Below are 26,859 nucleotides of genomic sequence, written 5' to 3'. Positions count from 1 at the left end.
TTGGCACAACCTTTTTGCCCTGCAAAATTAATTAATTAATTAATTAATTAATTAATTAATTAATTAACATTACTCTGATTCTGGATGAGGCCATTCCAGGAATGTCAGTGGGCCTCAAAAAATAAAAAAAATAACTGTGCTTTTGTTGCTCCATTGAAGTGACCCAAATAGGCTGATAGTAACTTAGCCACTATAAACGATGGATGGTGTTCCAATGATGTCAGAGTAGACCCATTGAAATTAATGATCCCTAGTCTGTTGATTTCCATAGGTCTACTGAGTACGGCTTATACTGGATATCGCCCATTGGAACTGCACTTGGAGGTCTGGCAGTGACAGCGTACTTCATGTTATCCAGCAATGTTATTCAGGAGGCAGTATGTATACATTTGCTGCCAGCACTCCCATTTGTTTAAGACCCTGGGAATTTTGGAGAAATGAAAAGAAATCCATCACAATATGTCAACTAAACTTTGAAATGCTAGGATTTATGGCCTATTCATATATTCCCCAGCAACAAAAAAACGAGGCGCCAAGTGATACTCTGAAAGTCAGGGCATCGAAGAGGCATGTTGCCTGCCTCAGCTGTGAGCAGCAGTCTGTCCCTGAATACCAGTTGCTTGTGGAGTCGCAACTGCGGAAAGTACTACTGTGCTCGTATCCTGCCTTCAGGCTTCACACAGACATCTGGCTAACTACTATGAGAATCAAATGCTAGATAGGCTTTTCGGCCTGGTATTCTTATGTTGAGACAGACACTTAGTAACATTGTGACATCTTCACATAAGAAATTATATAATTGGTTTTTTAACATAACAACAACAACAATAATATTTATTACGGCCGTAGGCCCATACAGGTAAAAACAACACATAAATAACAGCTTGAGCACGTGGGGGGGAAAAAACAGCCGCTAAAACACCACTATAACAATAAAATACTATAAAGTAGAATGGCATACTACGCCTTAGTTAGCTTGTAGTGCTCCTTGGTGTCGCTTTTGGGTAAGGACAGCGACCAGGAACCTGGCCACTTTCAGGGTCGTATGAGTATCCTTATCCTGCAAGATTTGAGCAAGGTGGAATTTTGGTGGGGTACCCTCTAGTTTCTGTATGATTGATCCCAACAAATTTGCCCGTGGCACATTGAACAGGGGGCAAGTGAATATGATGTGCTGGAGCGACTCCGGCTTCTCCTTATCACATTCGCACGTGGCGGGGGCTTGGCCCTTTGAGAATCTATGTCTCAGGACGTTGGAGGGAAAAACGTTGAACCTCGCTTTGGTGAAGGCCAGTCTATGGGCAACAGTCGAAAGGGAGGAGAGGTATGATGGAACGCAGTAAGTTAAAGTGATACCAATGTTCATTTTTAACAGTAATTAAACATACTTTTACATCAAATTCATATTTTTTTTACTTCCATCAGTCCTGTCTGAAAATTTTCCAATCTAATCTCTTAATATGCATTTCTTATTTTCCCTATTACATTTCAAACTCATAACCAATATCTCCATTGTTTTCTACATTGTAACACTTCGTATATTTCTCCTTACAAAACTTCTTGTAGTCCTACTAGCGTAATTTGTTGATTACAGTTGCTCTTCAAATAATTCATATACTTCTTCTAATCTTCTGTAAATCTCTGGTCCTGCAGGTTTCAAATCCTTCCTGTCATTTTGTCCAATTCTGCATAGTCCATTAATTTCATCTGCCATTCTTCTTTCGATATCTTCACATAAGAAATTAAGGATTGTTCATTCTTATCTTTTCTGGCAATGCTTGCTGTTGATGGCTGACAGGAGTGGAGATCAATGCGGGGTACAGGATCCGCACATGAATGTGATAGACAGAGTGCACAAACGCACACAAACAATGACAGAGAGCTGAGCTTCAGCTTGGAGAACAGTTCAGCAGAAAAAATTCATTGAAAAAACTGGCATCAAAGACGGCTTGCGAGCTCTCACATGCAAGGCAGGAGAGAGGTTTTCTGCACAAGCCTACAAACTTTGACAGGACTTGCTCTCTTACTCAGTTTAACCAATGTTTAACATCACCATCTCCAGGAAATACTGGTTCTTTTATCGGAGCTTGTCTCTCCTCCAAACACTATGGACATCACATCCTGTCTGAATGAAAGATAATATTTGATTTCTAGAGACAATCTTGAAAGTAAAGCTTGCAAGACTTGGATCTCAGCTCATCAGTTTCTTAGGTTTAGCAAAGGGTCTTAATCAACTTGCAATTGGCTCCCCCCCTTTTTTTTTACAGCAAGTTAAACAAGGGCTTAGATTAGAATTTGGAACTTCAACAGACCATTATTTCCCATAGATAATGTTTGGTACACAAAGTGTTAGGGCCTCGCAGATTTCATTATTTGAGAGTTTTTGTTCAGGCAACTATCCAGCAACTAAAGTGCTGGCTACAAAAGCTAGGGAAAGCTCTTTTGGTAGGTCATTGGAGTGTCTGTAACCCTTCAATGAATACTCAGCATTTCTGATCAGCTTTGATTAAAGGAACAACAAAGCTTGTGCCAGGAGAATGCAGAATTTTTGCCTTAGGCCACGATTCTGGAAAACAGCTATCTCTACACAACTGAGTATGGTGGGGTATACTTTGAAGAAACATCTCCAGAGAAGGAAAGGACACATAATGCCTTACTTCCAGATTTTGAAATCTACTTGTACTTGTGCATTTCAGCAACTCTCTCAAATATAAATCCCCACACTTTCCCTTGCACATTCTGAAAGTAGGTGTTTCACCCCTTTGAATGTGGGGTGGTGCAGGAATACAATTGTTGGCATCCGTCAACAACAGCAGAGTGCGCCTCCGGGGTGAAATCAAACTGCTGTGTTAGCAGCACTGAAGTGACCTTCTCAGTGCTGAGGCCTGGGAAGTGTGTATGGAGGTCCTGGGCTGCCCAGATGACAAGACCCTGTTCTTGGCCTCTCTGATGAGGTCCAAAGGAAAGCAGAGCCACAGATTAGAGAACTGGGCCAAAACAGACAAGATGAATTTTAACAGGGAGAAATGTAAAGTATTGCACTTGGGCAAAAAAAATGAGAGGCACAAATACAAGATGGGTGACACCTGGCTTGAGAGCAGTACATGTGAAAAGGATCTAGGAGTCTTGGTTGACCACAAACTTGACATGAGCCAACAGTGTGACGCGGTAGCTAAAAAAGCCAATGCAATTCTGGGCTGCATCAATAGGAGTATAGCATCTAGATCAAGGGAAGTAATAGTGCCACTGTATTCTGCTCTGGTCAGACCTCACCTGGAGTACTGTGTCCAGTTCTGGGCACCACAGTTCAAGAAGGACACTGACAAACTGGAACGTGTCCAGAGGAGGGCAACCAAAATGGTCAAAGGCCTGGAAACGATGCCTTATGAGGAACGGCTAAGGGAGCTGGGCATCTTTAGCCTGGAGAAGAGGAGGTTAAGGGGTGATATGATAGCCATGTTCAAATATATAAAAGGATGTCACATAAAGGAGGGAGAAAGGTTGTTTTCTGCTGCTCCAGAGAAGCGAACACGGAGCAATGGATCCAAACTACAAGAAAGAAGATTCCACCTAAACATTAGGAAGAACTTCCTGACAGTAAGAGCTGTTCGACAGTGGAATTTGCTGCCAAGGAGTGTGGTGGAGTCTCCTTCTTTGGAGGTCTTTAAGCAGAGGCTTGACAACCATATGTCAGGAGTGCTCTGATGGTGTTTCCTGCTTGGCAGGGGGTTGGACTCGATGACCCTTGTGGTCTCTTCCAACTCTATGATTCTATGTTTGCTATCAGCTTGGCTGCAGGAGTTGCTGACAGGAAGTGTACTGGGCGCCATCCAATTGTCTTAGGGACTCCAGTCCAGATTTGTGTAGGGTTTACTCCTTAGCCTTTTCTTCTCCTGAAGATAACCCACAAGACAGTGGAGGATAGATAAGAAATGACTGGGGTTGCTTCTGGCCAGAGCAGGAAGCAAGCAAGCAAGCAGAATGGGATGGTAAAGGAGCATATCCCTGGTTCAGATGTTTCAAAGAAGTGGTGTGAGAAAAAGCATAAGCGATTCCTGCTTCAACCCCATAAATACATAAATTTCTCAAAGTATATGCTCAAAGAGAAAGCATTAAGATAATCCATGCCACCATGTTTGATGGGTAGTTCTGCTTTGTTGGTACATTCAGCATCAAAAGAGTTGCAGAAAAACCTCTCATGAAGAGGAATGTCATCAGTGTAAGCTGTACAATCAAGTTCCCCTATGGGATTACTTATGGTGTGTGGATTGAGTAGGGTCTTCCATCACTTCCCACTTCTCTCTTCTCCTGCCCACCAAGGCCCTATTAGAAGAAGAAGGAGGCCGAAGCAGTTCCTGCTGCTTGAGGAAGTCCCCTTGCCACCAAGGAGCACACTGGGATTCCCCAGCATTCCAGGCAGGAAACTTGAGCTACTTGTGTGTGTTTCTGGCCAATACTGGTCATATTTCCATCACTGATTTCTATTCCAGACCACAGACAAACATGTAAACTGCTGGAATTTCCACTGGGATTCTCTGACACCCCTTGATTGTAAGTGAGCATTCCACTAACGAGAGGAGGAATTAAGGCATGGGTAGGCAAACTAACCCGTTGGGACATGGGTGGCGCTGTGGGTTAAACCATAGAGCCTAGGGCTTGCCAATCAGAAGGTCGGCAGTTCGAATCCCCGTGACGGGGTTTGCTCCTGTTGCTCGGTCCCTGCTCCTGCCAACCTAGCGTTCAAAAGCACATCACAGTGCAAGTAGATAAATAAGTACCACTCTGGTTCGCCAGAAGCGGCTTAGTCATGCTGGCCACATGACCCAGAAGCTGTACGCCGGCTCCCTCGGCCAATAAAGCGAGATGAGCGCCACAACCCCAGGGTCGGTCACGACTGGACCTAATGGTCAGGGGCCCTTTTACCTTTACCTAGGCAAACTAAGGCCCGGGGGCCGAATCCGGCCCAGTCGCCTTCTAAATCCGGCCCTTAGATGGTCCAGGAATTAGCATATTTTTACATGAGTAGAATGTGTCCTTTTATTTAAAATGCATCTCTGGGTTATTTGTGGGGCCTGCCTGGCGTTTTTACATGAGGAGAATGTGTGCTTTTATTTAAAATGCATCTCTGGGTTATTTGTGGGGCATAAGAATTCGTTCATTTCCCCCCTCCCAAAAAAATATATAGTCTGGCGCCCCACAAGGTCTGAGGGACAGTGGATCGGCCTCCTGCTGAAAAAGTTTGCTGACCCCTGAGTTAAGACCTTGCAAAGAGTCATGCTCTGATGTGAAATTTTCAGATTCCACAACACTTGTTTTAGGTCAGTTGCTGAAAAGCTTGAGTTTTTGCAAAGAGCTGGTGCTTTTGATGTAGCAGTTGGGGTTTTGTAGAATTTGCTGCCTGCCGTTGACTCTGCTTTCATCTAGCAGGATCTGCTCTTGGAGGAAATGTGTTTGAACACCTTACAAGACAGAAGGAAACCTGAAGGTGGGTGATCAAATATACTGCAAGTGGTAAGCAGTTAAACCAGTCCTGAAAGAATGTGGACGATCTAGCATGTCTGCAAAATGATTTGATGAGGTGCAGTTCACCCAAGTATCATACTGTGTACTGTTGATTAATAGATGTTGGTACCAGGGGGCCCATAGCACAAGACCATTGCCACCAACACACAAATCCTTGTCCCCCAATGCAGCTGCATATTTTTCTTCTTCTATTACTGTTATCAGAGTGGTGGCAGCAACATCATTTACTGCCCTTCTCACAGAATAATAGAATTGTAGAGTTGGAAGAGACCCCAAGCGTCAGCTAGTCTAACCCCCTGCAATGAAGGAATCTCAGCTAAAGCATCCATGACAGATGGCCATCCAATCTTAGCTTAAAAATCTCCAAGGAAGGAGAGTCCACAACCTCCTGAGAGAGACTGTTCCACTGCCGAACAGCCCTTGCTGTTAGAAAGTTCTGCCTGATGTTTAGTCGGAATCTCCTTTCTTGTAATTTGAAGCCATCGGTTCGAGTCCTACCCTCCAGAGCAGGAGAAAGCAAGCTTGTTCCCTCTTCCATGTGACAGCCCTTTAGATATTAGAAGATGGCTATCATATCTCCTCTCAGTCTCCTCTTTTCCAGGCTAACCATACCCAGCTTCTTCAGCCATTCTTCATAAGGCTTGCTTTCCAGACCCTTGATCATCTTGGTTGCCCTCCTCTGCACACGTTCTAGCTTGTAAACATCCTTCTTACATTGCAGTAAGTATTCCAGGTACGGTTCTCACCAGGTCTTTGGTGCAGCAGCTGCCTGGTGTTTTAATATACCCAGAATGAAATGCCCTGGCCCATAGATCTATGAAAACTAGACCACTAAAATTGGTCTAGTGAACACATTGGTGAATAGAGGCACAGCCCTGCTGAACCATCTAAGCTGCTTGGGCCCCCAGCTAGTGCTTAACTTGGACCACTGATTGTACACAGCCAGAGCTTTGTGTGAAGCAACCCATCACCACCTCTTCCTATTGAGATCAAGCTCTCTGAAAATAATTATTATCCTTTTCCATAAATGCTGGGAATTTGAGCTTCTCTGTATAAATAATTCTCCATATAATTCAGCATTAACTTTATTAAGGCTAAAGTTATTTTTTTTCCTGTCCTTTAGGACTGAGCCTTCTCTGCCCATGGTATTGTTTCCATTGACGCATCCTTGATATAGTTTCATGGGCAATTGAACTTGCAAAAAAATAAAATAAAGGTGATTCTGGAGATTTCTCCGGAGGGAGAAAATGAAAGGTTATCCTGGAGAGTTTTTTGGTAGATCAAATGCTAGCAATATAGTTTTCAGGAGGCTCTGCTAATAACTGAGCCTAATGTTTGTAACCTTTCAGTAATTACTTAGCATTTTTGGCTCCAGCGCTGAATAAAGGGACAAGATATGTGCCAGGAGGTTGCAGAATTCCTGCCAGCGTTTTGACACTAGAGACTCCTGCTTCCATGCCAACTCATGCTGCAGTTTGAGAGTCAGAAATCTGCTATAACATCCATTCTTCCCTTCTCTTTTGAATGGCCAAAAGTTTGCAGCAAAAATTACTGCCATCTTCTTGTTACTCTTCTATGCCTGTTTCACACAGTTTCCAAACAAGATACATTAATTTGGGTCAATCGTCTGGTGGTGGAGATCCCTGTAGAACCTTTAAAACAACAACAACAACAACAACAACAACAACAACAACAACAACACTTAATTGTTATGTGCCCAGATCCCTCCTACCATGTGCCCTCCTGGTGCAGGAAGTTGAATAATAATAATAATAATAATAATAATAATAATAATAATAATAATAATTTATTATTTGTACCCCGCCCATCTGGCTGGGTTTCCCCAGCCACTCTGGGCGGCTTCCAACAAAGATGAAAGATACACTAAAATATCACATATTAAAAACTTCCCTGAACAGGGCTGCCTTCAGATGTCTTCTGAATGTCAGGTAGATGTTTATCGCTTTGACATCTGATGGGAGGGCGTTCCACAGGGCGGGCGCCACTACCGAGAAGGCCCTCTGCCTGGTTCCCTGTAACTTGGCCTCTCGCAGTGAGGGAACCGCCAGAAGGCCCTCGAAGCTGGACCTCAGTGTCCGGGCAGAACGATGGGGGAGGAGACGCTCCTTCAGATATACTGGACCGAGGCCGTTTAGGGCTTTAAAGGTCAGCACCAACACTTTGAATTGTGCTCGGAAACGTACTGGGAGCCAATGTAGGTCTTTCAAGACCGGTGTTATATGGTCTATAGTTGGACTTCTGCATAGACATACATTGGGCTATGTTGGCAGCCATTATACTTACTGCACAATTGTAGTCATGTCTGTTAGAAATGGGGAAGAAATTTGGTTCAGCTTGCATTTTAATAGGAACCCACCTAAATTGCATTTTCCAAAACTCTATGTGAATGAAAGCACCGCTATCCTTCCAGATCGGCAATTCTGTGAATTTTGCAGTTCAGTTTTCTATCCAAAATATGTCTACCTAAGCGTGCCTTTAAATGTGTTTATTAGTGAAAACATACACATATGTATATGTGTGTGGGAGAGAACAAAATTGCCTGCAAAAATATGAATATTACAGTAGGAGAAAAGTACATTAAAATGCTGGTGAATTCCCATGATGACTTTAAACAAAAATTGCAGAGTGATGCAGAAAAGGGATGAACTGAACTGCAAACTTCAAAAAATGAGGAACTGAAAGCTGACAGATACAGCCATCCGTCATGTCTACATAGAAGGAAGTCTCATTGATTCAGTTGGACTCAAGTCCCCAATAAGCATGGATCCCACTTCCCCTCTCTTGAGAAGCTCAGAACTTCTTACACTTCCCTCTCCCATGCAGGTACTGACTATGTTGAGGCATCTTCCGCATCAAGACTGTAACAACATTGTATGCCCTTTGAGTTTCTGTTTTGTTGCATGGGACTCTAAAAGGTTAACATGGGCGAACATTTATGGTACACTCTGCCATGCAAAGATATATACGCCTGCCCCGTGGAATGCCCTCCCATCAGATGTCAAGGAAACAAATAACGAGAAAACTTTGAGAAGACACCTGAAGACAGTCCTGTATAGGGAAGTTTTAAATGTTTGGCGTTTCGTTGTGTTTTTATATTTGTTGGAAGCTGCCCAGAGTGGCTGAGGCGACCCAGTCAGTTGGATGGGGTTCAAATAATAAAGTTGTTGTTGTTGTTGTTATTTGGTGGGAAACAACCACTTCTGAATGGAGTTCATCAGAATTGTGTGGTAGCAAGAGCACAAAGAAAGGATTATAAATGCGAAGTGGGCTTTGAAACTACATATCGCAGTGGATCCTTACTGGGGTGGGTTGGATTGGTGGCAAGGCGGTATGGCGCTGGCCTCCCAACTGCATCCTACTGGGGTGTAGAATGGCAGTGGCAAGGCCAGGGCATTGCGGGCACACTGAAAAGAGCATTGCAAAGCCCCTACGCTAGCCCCAAAAGCAGCAATAGCAATAGTTACTCATTGTGATGCTGGAACGCAAAGCAGCTAGGCTAAGCTGGCTTCCCCACCAGCCACTCCTGAGCCTACTCTGCAACATGTCTGCTCCATCCATGTTAGTCCCCAGGAAACTATAAGCTCTCAGGAGCTCAAGGAAGGGAATTTCCCCCTTTTCCCTCTCCAGTTTCGTTTTTCGTTTCCAACTGACACTCAACATCTTGTGGCTCCTGAGAATAATCAGTACTCCCAAATTAGGGGGTTTTTTGGCGCGCAGGAGGGGGAGGGATGAAGGTTAAGGCGGTTGTTTTGTTTGTATTTTTGCAAGAGCACGGGGGTTTCCCGGCCGCGTACTGATACTTCCCCCTAGTTTCTCAATGGCCCCATTTCTCTCGGCACTCACCACCTCAGTTCACTGTTAGGGGGAGCATGTGGCTTGCAAAATCTTGAGACGAAATGTGAGGCTTTGCACCTGCTCTGCAATGGGAGTTAATTCAGTAGTTGGTAGCAGTTTTGGTTTTGCAAGAGTTTATCAGTTGTTGACATATGAAGAGGAAGCCAAACTTAAAGGGAGGGAGAGAGAGATGACACAGTTTCCATGAACGCCTTCTGATCTTCTTGTCAGTTGGCTGGTGTAAGTCTTTCTTGCAGGGCAGATGTCAGTGGCTGGATTAGCGGCTGGGTCATAAGATAAGCTTCTTTAATTGGCTTGTTCTAAAGCACACAGCCATTACGGAGCAACACCACCTACATCTTTTAAACTCTGTGTAAAGTTACACTGCAATTAAGAGAAGTGCCATGGAATACAAAAGCACTTCCTTTGTTTTTATTTTTAATAAGCGAAATAAAATGTTGGTCCTTAAAAAAAAAAAAGCAATATGCAAACCGCAGTCAGTTTCCTTGGTTACAATACAACAGTATCTTTCGGTGAATAGCTGCTTTCACATTTGTGGACCTATAAGGTTCAAGGGGACATAATTGCTCTGCCCTTTCACTACTTCCCCTTTAGTTCCACCTCTGTGGCAAAAAGAAGAAGTCGTAATTAGCACAAAGTGCCCTTTGGATCAGCTCTGTGAAAACGTTAAGAATGTATGAAGAGCCTTGCTGGATCAAACCAAAGGTCCACATAGTCCAGCATTGTTTTCACAGTGACAACTCAGATCAGTAACAATGGTAATCTCACAAGCAGGAAGTGGGTGCAGCAGAACTCATGTCCTACAAGAAGATTGCTTACTTAGAGAGACAGTGCCCCTGTGGCTCTGGACAAGCAGAAACGACAGAGCATGTGCTTCTCCAGTGCCTATACTATAGAGACATCTGTATTAGCCCCATCTCCCCACTACTCCATAAGTACTCAGGGTGCACAGGACAATTTTATACCCCACTGCTGCTGTCAGATACCAACCCTGCTACAACATACAGTGTTGCCAGATTCTGCACAGCGGCGTTCAAAATTTGTGCCACAAACTAGATTTAATGAACACTCACATCAGAGTGCTCTCTAAACTGATAGTTGTAGTTTTTTATATACTAACCTTTTATGCTCTTCCATATCCATTTAATGTTCTTGACCCTTTTTTTAGTTGTTGTTTTTTTAAATTCTTAAATTCTTTTAGATATAAATACCTTCTGTTTTAATATTTTTTTAGCTTTCCAAAACGTTTTACAGATTCCAAATGATTGTTCCCCACCCTACTTATGCTGGTCTATGACCGTAATAAAGATTTCATTGATTGAGCTCATGTCCTTTGTGATTCCCACTGAAGTGCACCGACTTTCAGAGTGCCTTCCTTGTCCTGGGTAACCAACAATTGCTATCAGAAAGCGGGAAAACCCGGGAGCCTCACATAATGAAGCACTCTGCCCTTTGCATCTCAACCATTTCCAGGCAATAGGCTTAGAGACAAACTGGACACATCATTAAATCAGGAGGGGCTGTAGGACAACACCGGAACTAACCCCTGCTACTTTCCTGCACCCCAATCTCACCCACCCACCCATCCCCATCCGTAAGCGGCAGTGATGCTGCGAGTGGGGTGCTGGGGTCAAAGAAGGGAAGAAAGACATAGGTTGCACTTCCCAGAGGGTCTTTGGAAATCACCTTAGCAATGAGTGCTGTATACTGAAGAGCAGGGACAGGGGTGGTGCTGTAGTCTAAACCAAAGAGCCTCTTGGGCTTGGCGATCAGAAGGTCGGCGGTTCGAATTCCTGCAGCAAGGTGAGCTCCCGTTGCTCTGTCATGCTCATGCCAACCTAGCAGTTCGAAAGCACACCAGTGCAAGTAGATAAATAGGTACCGCTATGGTGGGAAGGTAAACGGTGTTTCCGCGCGCTCTGGTTTCTGTCACAGTGTTCCGTTGCACCAGAAATGGTTTAGTCATGCTGGCCATATGACCCGGAACGCTGTCTGTGGACAAACCATCCAGGGATCCTTTACCTTTTTTTACCTTTACTGAAGAGGGTGCCATTTTTAAATGCACCTGAAGGGAAAATTTCAAAAACCCAAAGCAAAGCCCATCTTCTCTATTTAGTTGGAAAGATTATCTGCTGCTTTCCAAATAAATGGTTTCAAAAGTTTCCATAGTACAAGGTGTCTTGCAAACATGTTGGCAGAGCAAGCCTTTAAATGTATAGTGTGAATGTGGCGGAAGAAATAATGAAGAAATAATACCTTGAAACCATTGTCACGACAGCTGACCCACAGTGGGGGCTTATTGAGTTCTGCTGGCTCAACCTGGTTAATTGGCACTTGACTGATGTAGATGTTCATCCTGGTGCTTCAGAGAAGGTAATAATCTATGGTATCTGAAATTAATCAAAATCGCATTAATAATGATTTGATTTCCTGATATGAAATAGATTGCCAACAGTGAATGTCTCAGCAGTGTTCACAGACTCAGCATACTGCTAGAATTACTAATTTTTTAAAGAAATAAAAATTACAGCACTTCTATTGGATGACTCCCCATGTTTCTGCTGATAGGATGTTGACCTGAATTAGTGCAAATTGTTTATTATATATATACCTTTACAACTGAATGAACCCAAGGGCTAATAATAATGATTAAAAAAAAAAAATCAAATGTCTCCATTACATAGTGTTCGCTATAATTGTTTCCTGCAATAATGATAGCTAATGATTTCAACCATTTGTTTGTAAGTTGGTGACAATCAGTCTTAATCACTTGACTTGATAAAAAACGTTCAGGTAATTAGTAATTCAAGTTTACAAAGGATTTAGAAAGGAGAAAAAATTGTGCAATTAATGTTCTACATTTGAAAAGCGTGTCATTGCATTTTAAGGCTTGAACTACTTATGATCTTGGCAAACGTTATTTTCCAAACTCCCTTTTGCTGAGGTTACATGAAAGGGCGAGAGGAAAGTGGAGCGCTTTAACAAAGAATAATAGTATTTATTTCCAACCCTGGGTGTTTCCAGGTGATCTCAGTGATAGCAGGGTGGATTCAGGGCAATGGAAAGAAAATGATTATTTCCAAGGAGTTCAACGTAACGTAGGTGCTTCTTCCACTCCCCAATTTATCCTCACAACAAGCCTGTGAGGTAGGTTGGGCTAAGTGACTGGCTGGCGCAAGTGTTACTCATGGCTGAGTAGAGAATTGAACCTGAGCCTCCCCGGGCAATATCTGGAATCTGGAAATAGGCAGAGATCTGACATGCAGAATTCAAAGCTATGGTTTCAATTGCCCTTCGATTGCAAGGCTCAAGGATCTGGCGTTGACATACAAAGCCCTGAACCATCCAGAATATCTTAAGGACCACCTGAGTCCTTATAGCTTGGCTTGACCACTGAGCTCACCCAGACAAGCACTGCTAGTTGTCCCTTGTGTCTACAGATGCTCTACTGTAAGTCCAGCATGTAGTGTCGCTGGTCCCATGCTGTGGGACACCTTTGCAGCAAATTGGCCCTAAATAGAGTGAGCTTGCTGAGACAGATTCCTTCACAAAGACTGCCCTATTATCAGGAGTACCTTTTTATGGGAATGGAGCCCAATCAAATATACAAGTCAAACCTTGCCCACAGTGCAGAGACTCTATTTTCAGGCAAAATTCCTGGTCTGGTGCAAGAAATAGCTATAATTTTGTAATGCTATTTATAAGCTTGCATTCTCTTGCAGTCTAAGAAAGCACACCCATTGTTCACCAAAGAATTCACGTTGCACTAACAGCACACAAAAAAAATGTTTAAGTACTTCCTCCTCAATACAATTAGCATAAAAATATATTGGGTTGATTAAGGCAGCTTCTGGGAGCAGTCAAAACATTCCCGTTAGGCAGTCGAGTCCTTTGCAAGGTTCACAGGGGTTTGTTTTGCTTGGATTCTAACTTAATTCTAAAGGCCTACAAATAATGGCAAATTGAATCAAACTCTGGGCTGAAGTTATAGATGAAAATCCCTCCCCAAAGTTGAAGTAGATCATATTTTTTTAAAAGTACTGAGTTGCTATTTATTATTCTGTCTGTAAGAGGCCTTCATACAGTTACTGCGGGAGCTACTATCATGTGGGAGATTTCTTGATATCATTCAGATGTTTTTATATATCTTTGTTGGCCTTCCAGAATAGATAGTAACAGCATAGCACTGAATGCATTAAAAATATTGGGTGCTATTGACACCCAGATGGGGGAGGTATGAATAATAAAATTATTATTATTATTATTATTATTATTATTATTATTATTATTATTATTACAGAAAATAAGATATACTACAAGAGGCAAGATCTCATCAAGAATTCTACTTGCATGTGAAACCAATGGGAAAGAACGGGCCCAGTTGGTTAGAGCATAGGGCTGGTAATGCCAAGGTCATGGTTTTGACCCGTTTGCAGGCTATTTATATAGTCCTACATTGCAGTGGGTTGGATTAGATGACCCTCACTCTACACTTCTATGATTCTATCATAAGCACCCCCGATTGGCGCCCCCATCACCCTCTACAAGTTGGAGGGCAACCTTCTGGAGTTTGGAGCCTCATGTACTCAGGGAAGCTCCATGTCTTATTTGGATGATCAGTGTTCCGAATCATGTATGGACCTTTCACAAGAGCCTGACACTCTCCACTTCAGAAGTTCACCTTCCAACTCATGGAAAGTGGCAAAAGATGTGTGTTTGTGTACGCCTAGTTCACTCACGCCTGAAGAGCCACCTGCCTCATCCAATTTCTTGTCTTTCGTTTGGCTGCCTAACAGTTTCTTGATGGTGGGTTGAATATATGTTCTTTATATATTGTGGGTTGAATATATATTCATTATATTTGTAAAGAGCGCTGCACTTTTACAAAACTCCCCAGTAGGGGCACAACAATTATGAAATATTATCAAATGCAAATAAAACAATCGCAAAGGTACCTATCTCTCTATTGATATAAAGGTAAAGGGAGCCCTGACCATTAGTTCCAGTCGTGACCGACTCTGGGGTTGTGGTGCTCATCTCACTTTATTGGCTGAGGGAGCCGGCATACAGATTCCGGGCCATGTGGCCAGCATGACTAAGCCGCTTCTGGCAAACCAGAGCAGCACATGAAAACGTCGTTTACCTTCCCGCCGGAGCGGTACCTATTTATCTACTTGCACTTTGACATGCTTTCGAACTGCTAGGTTGGCAGGAGCAGGGACCGAGCAATGGGATTCGAACTGCCGACCTTCTGATCGGCAAGTCCTAGGCTCTGTGGTTTAACCCACAGCGCCACCCGCGTCCCTATTGATTGATATACAGTATAATTAATACAAGAAGAACTATTAAGAACAACTAGATCAAAAGTCCTCATCTAATAATTTAAGGGTCCATTCACATACTGCATCTTCCCCCCCCCCCCTTCCTGGTGACCAAGAATGTGATGAGATGCTCAACAAAGAGACACAGCTGGTTATATGTCCTCACTGAGCAAAACTGGGCTTCTTGCCCTGGGATATGTGTAACAACCCTATGCTGTTAGGTACTCAAAGTGAAACACCTGTCAAAGTACAAAACCTCAGTTGGTACCCAATGCTGGATGCGGGACAGCAATGAGATAGAGGCAGCATTACTGTAGGCTCTTTGAGAAAAAGATGCTGGATAGGATGGACCTTGGGCCAGATTCAGCAAGGCTCTTCTTATGGTCAGCTACAGCAGTATAGGAGTTGGGGGGAGATATATTGGGTTTTCAGATATTGTTTCTTACAACACACCTAGAACTGCACTCAATTACCGTCAGCATCCAACCACTGGTGAAACAAGATCAGATGCAGTCCGGATTACTGGATGCTGCCCCTAGTCTAAAGAAAGTGAGCTAACTTAAAGGAGTTTTAAAGATGTACCTCAAAACAACAGAGCTTTTGGAATATTATGGTCATACCTTATTTCACAATTTGCAGTATGCCAGCTGTAAGAGAGAGAGAGAGAGAGAGAGAGAGAGAGAGAGAGAGAGAGAGAGAGAGAGAGAGAGAGGCAGGCAATTTCTGAGCTAGGGATCACCAGGAAAGGAATTGAAAATAAAATAGGCTATAACATTGTTGCTGTTATACAAATTTATGGTGTAGCTGCAGCTGAAATACTGTGTACAGGGTTGATCGTCTCTTCTCAAAAATGATTCTCAGAATGCTGAACTAGATCTAGCTTTGGTCCAGCAGGCTTTTCTTATATTCTTATGTTTTGATTCACCTGCACTGAAGATTCCAATTTTGCCCATTGTATACTAATAAGGATGTTGTGATTATTATGGGATAGGCCACGTATAGTCTGCTTTAAATTTCATTTTGCTGCTCTGGCTGGTGATGCTTTATCAGCAAGTTTTTACACCTGCAGAAAGGTAGTGGAGACTTGATATAAAAAGTACTATAGCCCTGGCCATAAGGCAACAATTTTCCAAATTACTCCCTGTAGTTCCAACTCCAAATTAAGTTTGTGGGCTTGAAGAGGAAGAAAAAAAACAACAACAGAAAACAACCTCTTTGAATTGCACTTTGAAAATAGATTTGTGCCCTGTTTAAAAACTCTGCAGTCTCAGGGAGGTAAACATTGTTTGGACAAAATGTAACATTTTGAGACAAGCTGCTCACTGCTTACAAGCTGCTTGGAGCATAATTTTAACATAGGAACAGATGCAAAGCTAAGGCTGAACTATCCTGCTCTCTCTCTCTTTATTAAAACAGTGACTTGCAGTATTTTAACAAGAGACTTGGGAAATCAATTTTGGCAAAGTCAAAATTTGAGGCACTGCTACGACGACGAAGGAAAGCCTCGAAATCAATGTATATTTTAGGGTTTCATCACGTGAAATATTTCACCACAGACATTAACTTCCGTTACTTCAGTTTGTACGTGGAAGCAAGCAGATACTTTATTTATTTTAAAACCTCAGAAACAACTGCAGGTTCTTTTTTTTCATGCATACTAAAAATTCAGATAACTTTGGTTTTTCCTTCCCTGCATTTTTGTAGTTTAGTTATACAGTCTAATGTAATTTTTAAAAGGGGAAATGAAGAGAAGGAGGGGGAAAGAGAGATTTTCACAATGATAAATGATTATATTCAGGAGAAAGAGTTATATGGATAAATATTGTCTCGCTTTTTTCATTCCAGAATTGGATAAATAAAGTCCATTTCTCAATAAATTTGCCCTGCTAGTTATTGCTTGAAGTTTTCCTTTGGTATGTTTATTTCATTATTACGGCTGTCTCCCAGATTCTTCCAAAGCAGTCTGCATTGTTGAACAGTGCAAAGTTTAGCACTCGTCAATAAACCTGCTACCAGTTGGAGATGTGTGCTTCTCACTTCTGATGGTATAATACAGAGTAGGTAGTGGATTTCTAGATACTATATATCCTGTTAAAATAAGCAGCTGCTTCAAATACAGAAAGTACCTCTCTTTGGATGCAATCCCAATCATGAAGGCAGAGCCTGGATTGTGCCTTTACTATAATTATAGAAGCATTTGAACGTTAAATAAAGTTCAGTAGTTTTGAGCAGCTCCTGCAAGAGTACTGAACCCAGTTTGCCTGGTAAGTAAGCAGATAGGATATTCACCAGAAATAACCAAACATTGTTCATGGGGTGAGAATATATTTTGTGGCATTTTCTATTTGTATCCAAATGTAACATGGGTAGCTGTATCAGAAAAGGCCCAGTGCTTTGCAATATCATAGTAACACGGGGTCTGTTTGCTTTTTACCATTTTAAAAGAAGTCGTAATCAAAATCAAATTTCAAAACAAAATATTATGGTTTTCAGATTCAGAATTTGAAATGTTGACAAACTTCCAATGTATGTGGTATAAAACTTTGTTTTGGGTCTTATAATTCTGATATATAGTTAATATTCAATAGGTTATACTCAAAGTAGAACCGCTGAAATGAACAGACCGAAGTTAGTTGTGTTTTTTAGTTTCAGCAGGTTTCCCTGAGTATGATTGATGCTGGATACACCTAAAGTCATCTAAAGCTTAGACTGCATGCTTTGTTTTGTTTTGACCGTTCTGCGAGTAGCTTGCACAAGTCATTTGTAACAGGTAAATGGTAAACGTGAAGACCCCCTGGACTGTTAAGTCCAGTCAAAGACAACTACAGTGCTGTGGTGCTCATCTCACTTTCAGGCCGAGGGAGCCACTGTTTTTTCCACAGACAGCTTTCCGGGTCATGTGACCAGCATGACTAAACCGCTTCTGGCACAACGGAACACTGTGACAGAAACCAGAGCGCACAGAAACACCATTTACCTTCCCCCCACAACGGTACCTATTTATCTACTTGCACTGGTATGCTTTCGAACTGCAAGGTTGGCAGGAGCTGGGACAGAGCAATGGGAGCGCACCCCGTCGCACGGATTCGAACCGCTGACCTTCCGATCAGCGAGCCCAAGAGGCTCAGTGGTTTAGACCACAGCGACACCCGCTCCCCTCCCCTTGTAAAACAGATGCCCCAATCCATTTGGGGGCAAATGCATCTAGAAGATGTGTGCCTCCTTAGCTGAAAGAGCAATCCCATGAGTAAATGGGTACTATGTATGGGGTTCCTCACTCCAGTCCAATAACTGGATTGCATAATAGCGAAAGAGCCTTGCCAGAACAGACAAAGGTTCAGTATAAGGCATGCATGGGGAACCTGTGTCCTTCCAGATAGTGCTAGACTACAACTCCAGTCATCCTTCATGCTGGCTGGGGGCTAGGGGTGCCAGAGGCCAGCATAGGTCCCACACTCGATTCACAAAACATGCATGGAGACCTTTCAAAATGCTGAAGTCCTCCCTGTTTGATGCCCAACAACTGGCTGGTGGGATCTTAACATTTAAAAACGTGCTGCTCCCTTTGGATTGGGGGTGGTGCTATTTCAGAACTAAACAAAAGCTTGTCAGTGCTATGCTTTGGTGTTGATGCCTATGTTGCCATGTTGACTGAGAGCGAGACAGAACTTCACTGTGCCTGTGACGTTGAGGGGAGGGTGCGAGGAAGTCTTGCTTCTGTGGTTTAGAATGGCAAGCTTTTGACGGCTGCAGAAGCTCCTGAAATATTATATTCATCTGCGTAGACAGTTATTTTCTTTGTGGCTTGACTCCTTATGACTCATTCGTAGGTCGGTGTCATGGCAGCTTTCCCTTTCCAGCTTTCTGTACAATGTCTGATGCTGGTGGGGTGGGTCATTCTGCAGTTTTGAGTACAAGGTCACCTTCAGGATATAGTGGGGGCTTTTGCCTCCCCTCTAGTTCTTTATAATACGTTCTCTGAAGAATTCCTCTATGCCCCAAGATGACCTCAAGGCAGCTATTGGCATATTTAGTAAAGATCTAGGGGGACTAAATCGGGAGAGACAAAGTGCTTCTGTGCGAGGATGAGAACAGCGTTTAATGGGAAAACAAACACTCACCTGCGCTCTCTCTTTCTCTAGAGGTGGAGGTCACTATAAGAGATCTTTCCAGCCAATGTAAGAGGCTGCTTGACTAGGTGGAAAGAAAAGTCCATGTTGAATTATGCAGAGTGATTTTTGAAGTTCAGAACAAAAGAAGAGAATAGTTGTGCAGTGAGAAAGACATGCATGGTCTGAAGCTTTAAAGGAATGGTCTCTTTTGAAAACATAAGGAAAATAAAATAAAAGCAGAACGTGCTTTGTCACTGATAAAATCTGAGATGGGGTATGTTTTAAGATAGTGGGGTAGTGATCCAAGGTCATGGGGGGAGAGGGCTAGCAGGGTCAAACACCCTTTATTATTTCTTCACAGAGTCCCTGCAGAATCTGTGTCTCGAGAGTCTCAGAGCTGCCCAATCAGCTTGAAAGCGGAGTTTTTTGACCAGTCTGCTCTCCAAAGCTTACATTTAAGAACACTGAAAACACAAGCTGCTTCAGTTTCAAGAGAACAGTGTGCAAGGTTTGTTATGCACAATGGGACTTCACAGAAAACACAACAAAAGAAGAAACTGAGTTCTGCAAATCACTTCCCTGTGTATGTGCACAGAAAATAGGAGATTTAACTGAAAGGCAGGCAACTCGTGGAGCTCTGCAGTGCTTGTTGCAATGCGTCCCTAATTATTAATATTGTATAACTATAAGATTTTTGCATCGGCTCAGAAGGGCTGTGACCTAATGAAGGGATCCTGCACTTCTGAATTTGCCACCCCACTACTGGCCTTACGGTATTCTAGCAAGGACTGCCTTCTCCCACATCAGTAAAGGGAAAACTGGAGTCCTCAAGATGCTGCTGTACCATAGCTGCCATAATCAATGGTCATTGGCTGTGTGGCTGATGGGAGTTGTAGTCCAAAATATTTGGCAGGTAACACTCAAGGTCACTGCTGAGGTGAGAGCTAGGTATGTCCTGTTAGATGGCCATCTCTCATGGATGCTTTAGCTGTGATTTGTGCATGGCATGGGGTTGATGACCCTTGGATCCCTTTCAACTCTTACATTTCTATGACTTTATGACTCCATAATATTATCTCCAGAAGTGTACGCATCCACGCACATGTGCAGTATAGATGAAACCTTTGGTCATAATCAGAGAAGGCCTGCTGAAATAAACAAAGTCAATTTATTTCAATGGGTCTTCTCTGATTATGGCTTTGTTGGGTGTCTGTATCGGTTGTGCAAAGGAAAAAAGGATGAGCTGGTTTAGCATCCTGGACCCTCTGGGATTATTCTAAAATCATTGTGGTAGGCAGTAACTCTCTATGCTTATATTATTATTATTATTATTATTATTATTATTATTATTATTATTATTTATTATTTATACCCCACCCATCTGGCTGGGTCTCCCCAGCCATCCTGGGCGGCTTCCAACAAAGTATTAAAATACAGTGGTCTGTTAAACATTAAAAGCTTCCCTAAACAGGGCTGCCTTCAGATGTCTTCTAAAAGTCTGGTAGTTGTTCTTCTCTTTGATATCTGGTGAGAGGGCGTTCCACAGTGTAGGTGCCTCTACTGAGAAGGCCCTCTGCCTGGTTCCCTGTAACTTGGCTTCTCGCAGTGAGCGAACCGCCTGAAGGCCCTTGGCGCTGGACCTCAGTTTCCGGGCAGAATGATGGGGATGGAGATGCTCCTTCAGGTATATGGAAATATAAGAAGATCTGTGCCATTCTGCTCAGAGCACCAGGTTGATTGCGAGCACATTATAAATCCCAACACACATAGCTGGTATTATTGACAAGTGCACTTCTTTTCACAGTGGCCGCATAGATTTTACAAGTAGGCTTCAGCAGAAAAGGCACTCTGTTTAAACACGGACTAGTCAGATTCGAGCAGTCAGGATGGCCTTTTCTAAATTCAGGGCACTGGGATTTAATTTGTCATTGTAGAGGTCCTAGAAGCTTACTTTATGCTGTCCGTGCTCAGTTTCCTCTCTGTAGTCAGCTTGCAGCTGCACAGAAACCAATTCCAGTTAATGATTGCAGAATCATGGCTTCCATAACCAGACTTGGGTCAGTTCTATGTACACATTATGCAGAATGGCTTGGGGAAACTCTGGACTGTATCACTTGAGGCTGTAGATAGGCGGTCTTATTTTCTGCATGCTCCCTTCCACTGCACTGAATCTTTATCTTAGGCCAACACTTACGTAAGCTTTTTCTATGATGTGCTAGCTTGCTACATGGAAGAAGCTTCTTTTTTTGCCCTGGACTCACTTCCAAAAATGGCGCAGCCATTTGAAGTGGTGTCTTCCAGAATCCTACCACCCCAGTCTCCCATTATTTGTATGATGCCTAGAATGTTAATTTCATAGAATCTTAAAATTGTAGAGTTGGGAGGGACCATGAGGGTCATCTAACCCAACCCCCTGAAATGAAGAAATCTTTTTGTCCAAAGTAGACTCGAACCCATGTTCATGTACTCAGTGCTATAGCACATGCTCTGCATGTAAAAGGTTCTAGGTTTAATGCCAAGCATCTTCGAGATAGGACTAGAGGAGAGACCCTTTTCTGAAACCCTGGAGATCTGCTGGGTAGACTGAACTATACGAACCCATAGCCTGGCTCCATGTAAGGCAGATTCCTATAGTCTGTTTTAACACGAAGTGAAGGTTAGCACAACTATTTGGGAAGGTCTGCAGCTCAGCGGCAGGGCACTTGCTTGCCATGCAGAAGGTCTCAGGTTCAATACTGGCATCTCCATGTATGGCTGGGAAAGACCCCTGCCTGGTACCACTGAAAGCCACTGCCAGTTTGTGTAGACACTACTGAGGTAGATGGCTGGCTGGTCTAAGGCAGCTTCCTATGTTCCTCAGATATCATCACCATCACCCAGTACATTTCTAAGCACAATTCAAAGTGTTGGTGCTGACCTTTAGAGCCCTAAACAGCCTCGGTCCTGTATACCTGAAGGAGCGTCTCCACCCCCATCTTCCAGGACACTGAGGTCCATCGCCGAGGGCCTTCTGGCAGTTCCCTCACTGAGAGAAGAGAGGTTACAGGGAACCAGGCAGAGGGCCTTCTTGGTAGTGGCGGCTGCCTTGTGGAACGCCCTCCCAGCCGATGTCAAGGCAATAAACAACTATTTTACTTTTAAAAGACAACTGAAGGCGGCCCTGTTTAGGGTGGTTTTTAATGTCTGATGCTGTATTGTTTTTAATATTCAGTTGGAAGCCGCCCAGAGTGCCCAGGGAAACCCAGCCAGATGGGCGGGGTATAAATAATAAATTATTATTATTATTATTATTATCAATTTATTAATCACCTCCTACACAATCAACTCAAGGCAATATACAGCAAAAACACCAAAAAGACCAAAACGCTTTTTTTAAAAAAAGATAGATTTTGAAGAAAACAAGAACAATACAAAACAAACATTCATGGCAGGGAGAAAAACACCTTCAGTTATTTCTAGAAAGCACACAGAGGGTGTTTGATACTGCTCAACACAAATGCTCTGAAACAGAATGGGCCTTTTCTGCGTTGGCTCCCCATTTGTGAATGTGCTTTCTCCGCAGGTAGGCTTGCTAGGAAAAAACATTCCCCTTCAAGCACATCTTGGGTTGATTAAATGATCTATGGCCTTGTAAATGTGTTGGGGGAGTTGTTAGCCATGTTACGTATTTTGTGTTTTCATTTTGTATTTTAAACCGCCCTGCGATCTTTGGGTGAAGGACGGTATATGAATTTAATACGGAACAGGAACAGCCAGAATGAAAGCTCTGCTCTGAGTTACTGTGCAGCAGGCTTCTGAGATCTTCGGAACTTTGAGAAGAAGGCAAGAAGCTCTCTTGCAGACCACAGTGACCTACTGGGTATATAAAGGATAAGGTGGGCTCTCAAATAACCCTGTGCTAAACTGTATAGTACCCAAACTGTGTTAGTACCAACATATTGAACTTGGCTGGGTTGTAGATTGGCGGATCACTTCTGCATCTGAACCTGCAGCTCCAGGTGAGTGTTCTGTCACCAAGAAGCATCAGTAGAAATTAATTGTAGGAGTTTTCGTTGCTATGGAAGTTAACTAGGTAAGCCAGAGAAAATTTTATGCAGCTAAAGAGGCAGCTTTTCCCTATCAAATGGGCATGCTCCCAAAACAAAGAAGACCCATTTAAATTAATGCACATGTTAATCGTGGCCATGCATTTCAATTGGTCTACTCTGGGTATAATATTAGATCCAATGCTCTATTGGGAAACAGGAGGGGGGCGAGCTTAATATCGCATAGATTTGATTTTTTTTTTGCATGTTTCTACTACGTGGAATCTGCTGCTCCTCATATAGTTCTCTTTCAGTTCTCCTGTGTGTGCCCTAAAGGTTCCTATGGGATTGGTGCAGAATCAGTAAGTATAAATAGTACTGTGCGGCTTGAGCAGAATGTGCTAAATCAGGGCATCCGATGCCATTTTCACAAATGATGCACCAACCGACTGAAGATTGGTATTTGAATTTTCTGCATCTGCAATGCAAATGGAAATGTAAACCTTACTAGGTTTGCACATCCAACTTCTGAAACCCCCAACCCCTGCTCGCTTTGTTCCCCCTGGGACCTTCACAATCCCACCCACGCTACACAAATAACATGCAAGAGTCTCAGCTAGAGCCACTGCCTCACTCCCAGGGGGCCTGAAGGCTGTGACTGTATACACAATACTGTTAACTCTGCACCCAGTGCCCTATCACTTCTAGTTTGGAATGTGGTCTACACTCGTTAGCCCCATCCAAAGCTCTCCCATCATTTCTTGTGTAATATTGCATGTTGATGCCTCTTGCCCAAAAAACCAGCTTCGATCCAAACTGAGAAAAAGAATGACCTTGCTGCTTTTTAAGCTGATCATGTGTACCTAGCTTGTCGGTATTTTGCGGAAGAGATTCAAGTGCATACGTTAGGTTTGCATGATCGAAGTGGATTATAAAGGGCTCAAGTCACCCTAATGCGATAAAGCCACTCAAAACAAAAACTTTTTGCTGTTTGGAAAGTGTCAGTGAAATATAGAATTGTAGAGTTGGGACCCTGTGGATCATCTAGTCCAACGCCCCTACAATGCAGGAATATGCAGCTGTCCCTTACGGTGATTGAACTTGCAACCGTGGCATTATCAGCACTGCGCTCAAACTGAGCTATCCAGGCTGATCATAGGATCAGTTGGAAGGGACCTCAGGGTCATCTAGTCCAACCCCCTGCAATGCAGGAATCTCAGCTAAAGCATCCATGACAGATGGCCATCCAACCTCTGCTTAAAAACCTTCAAGGAAGGAGTGTCTACCACCTCTCGTAGGAGTCTGTTCCACTGACGAACTGCTCTGTCAGAAAGTTTTTCCTGGTGTTAAATTGGAATCTCCGTTCTTGTAACTTAAATCCATTGATTTGGGTCCATTGTTTTGTCATTGGTTTCAAGTCCTACCCTCCAGAGCGAGATGCAAGATGCATTGGGAAGTAGGAGATGAATGGGAAGATGTGTAAACACCCCACAAGCAAATCAGGATGAATGCATGCTCATTGTCAAATAACCACTTTGTAAACAAATTAGGATAAATGCTAATAGTCTAGCCACTGTGTAGGCCTTGTGGAAGCAAATTAGGATAAATGCTGAATAAACAAGTTGGCTGGAAAAGCCCTCAAAGTAATATTTTTACAAAGCAAATGAACATACCCAGGATTACCAGCACACATGAAACGAATCTCCCATTAAAACAGCAGCAATAACCACCCTGTACCTAGAAAACTAGCACAGAAAGGATTTGCTGCTAACTTTCCAGGTGCAGGGACGCGTGGATATGCAGAACTGAGTCATGCAGCCACACCCTGCCAGCGGCAGCCAGGAATGGTGGAGTCATCTGCCATTTGGCTCAAGGAGCATCTTGGCTCAGACGCAGCATTTGTGCCACAAATAAAGACACACCAATGACCGAGAAGGTCTGGAACTAAAGGCCAGGAAGCAGCGGGCGTCTGGCGACTTAAGCGCGCCGAGAATTTTAAGTAACCTCGCAGCGAAGTGCTGCAAAGTCTGCGGGCTCTTCACCTTAACCTTGCGGGCTCCCCGTTCCCGGCGCGCGAGCCACGCAAATCCCACGCCGGCCCAGGCGCGACCCTCCCCGGAGCGAGCCCTCCGCGTGTGCCGCACTGGCGGCGCAACTCCGAGGCTGTTTTTCTCGCTTCTCTCCGTTTCACCCATGAAATCCGGAAGATACCAAGGCCAGGCTTTTTCCTAGGGGGTCCCGAGGGCGCCTTTTCCGTCGCTTTGCACGCTTTTGCACCCCCCCCCCCACTGTACCGGCCGGATTTGCTAGTTCCTAGCAGCTTGAAAAAAGGAGAAAAAAGTTTGGCTTCCCTTTTCCCCTACTTAAAAAAAAGGCAACCCCGCGCGGAAGGGTGGAATTTTTTCCCCCTACAAATTAAAACACGCACACATTTTTTTTTTTTTTAAATGCAAGCCCTCCTTCCTCCGTGTGCATTCTTGCAGGCTCCACAAAGTACGCCCAGCCGCTTCCTGGTCGGGGTTTTTTGCAGCGTGGAGGAGGGGCAGTTGCAGTCAGCAGCGGAAACCAGACATTACAGATAAGAGTGTGCAGCGCACAGCCGTCGGCAACTGTCTCTCTTTCCCTTTCTCGCGCGCGCGCTCGCTCGCTCTCCTCTGCTTCCCCCCCCCTTTGCACTGCAGTTGCATGAGGATTGGGGCGACGAGAATGCCACTGTGACGGAGGCGTGTGACAAGTCCCCATCTTTTTTTTTCCTTTCCCCCCTTTTCTTTCTTTTTTTTTTGGTGTTTTTTTCTCCTCCCAATTTCTTGGTCATCCTCTCTCGCGAATCCCCCACAATGCCTTGGTCGATCTGTCTACAATCTGATGGTTGCCTCTGGAAGGAAATGTGAGAGGTAAGAAGAGCGTGTTTTAATTTTATTTTTTTAACCCCGCGCCTTTTTCTCCTCCTTCTCTTTCATCATCGCCATCTGGCTTTCGACGATCGCGTTGTCGCCGTCGTGACATGTCGCCGATCCTTCAGGTTCTGGCAGATCGGGGCTAGAGGTGGTGGTAGTGGGTTTTTTTTTTAAAAAAAAAATATTTAAACACCATGCTTTCCAAACAACACACCCGGTGGTGGCTAAAAGGAGAGGAGGGAGGAAGTGAGATGTTAAGAAGTGCAGAGATATTGTTCTACCCCCCCACCCCCTCCACCCCATAGACACTTCAAGGCTTTCCGATCGCGCCTCAGAGATTTTTTTAATTTTTAATTCAAAAAGGAAGCGAGCAGGGGTTGCAGTTCTGCTTCGAGCAGCCGCTTCCTGCCCGTGCGTGCGCGCCTGTATCGCTCTGCAGGGTCGTGCAGTTTTGCAGTCTTTTACGCACGTAACCAGACACACACACGGAGAGCGAGAGAGACAGGCGCGCGCTCGCGCACGGAAGCCTGGAGACACCGGCTTGAGCAGGTGCATGGAAAGGTCTCCCTCCCAATCCCTCCCTGACCTTTCTTCCAAGCTTAAATTACCCCCCTGAATTTGGCTGTGTGCTGCAATGCCCTCTTATTATAGACCGGGCACCGGCTCTCTCTCCTCCTCCTCCACGGGACTTTGACAACCCTCCCATTTCACAGCCCCAGCTACCTACCGCAAGCCGTCATTGCCACAAGGTCCAGCAGGGGTTGAGGCTGGTTTCCTTGCAAGGTGTTCCCCTCCCCCCCCATCCTGATTTTCGGGAAAGGGTAGTAGACTCACTCGCCCGCCAGTTCAGTCTCACTTTCCTTTTTGAAAAGTGGGCCAAATGCGTTTGCGGAGAGGTTAATTTCTCGCCTCCTGCACATAAATGGTGGGTGCCATGTCTGGCTGGGCTTCCTTTTATGGAAGGCGCTGTCATTTGGGATCTTGGGGCTTTCGTACAAGTTGGTAGAGCAGGAAACCCCCCCTCCCCAAAGGGTGGGGAAGTTTTGTTTTGCTTTTATAAAATAAACAACACAAATTTCCCCAGCGCCCAACTGTACGTGGCACA

At 43.8% G+C, this 26,859-nt stretch overlaps 1 protein-coding gene and 2 long non-coding RNA genes across 16 annotated transcripts in view; 1 reads left to right on the top strand and 2 right to left on the bottom strand.

The window, feature by feature from the left end:
• Positions 1-103: 103 nt before the first annotated feature.
• LOC309370026 lies at positions 104-25,222 on the bottom strand. Its single transcript, XR_014168367.1, has 4 exons — positions 24,900-25,222; positions 18,842-18,914; positions 11,656-11,789; positions 104-420 (listed from the first exon to the last, which is right to left on the bottom strand). It is a non-coding gene; the product is annotated as an uncharacterized lncRNA (long non-coding RNA).
• Positions 25,223-25,453: 231 nt separating this feature from the next.
• The window catches only part of MBNL1 (muscleblind like splicing regulator 1), a 180,307-nt gene continuing 178,901 nt past the window's right edge, over positions 25,454-26,859 (top strand). For 4 of the 14 annotated variants that reach the window (XM_081911203.1, XM_081911210.1, XM_081911207.1 and 1 more), the window contains exon 1: positions 25,463-25,751. In XM_081911203.1, coding sequence (XP_081767329.1) covers positions 25,723-25,751 — 29 coding nt within the window. In that variant the 5' untranslated portion in view covers positions 25,463-25,722. Of the gene's footprint in view, positions 25,752-26,859 lie in introns of all 14 variants that reach the window. The other 10 variants (XM_081911208.1, XM_081911212.1, XM_081911213.1 and 7 more) reach the window with 7 other exon arrangements.
• Positions 25,756-26,711, bottom strand: LOC309369971. Its single transcript, XR_014168292.1, has 2 exons — positions 26,482-26,711; positions 25,756-25,978 (listed from the first exon to the last, which is right to left on the bottom strand). It is a non-coding gene; the product is annotated as an uncharacterized lncRNA (long non-coding RNA).

This window comes from Podarcis melisellensis, assembly GCF_964234715.1.
Source record: "Podarcis melisellensis genome assembly, chromosome: 5".
NCBI lineage: Eukaryota > Metazoa > Chordata > Lepidosauria > Squamata > Lacertidae > Podarcis > Podarcis melisellensis.
Note: the sequence above shows the minus strand (reverse complement) of the source record. Positions and strands in the feature narration are given on the sequence as shown.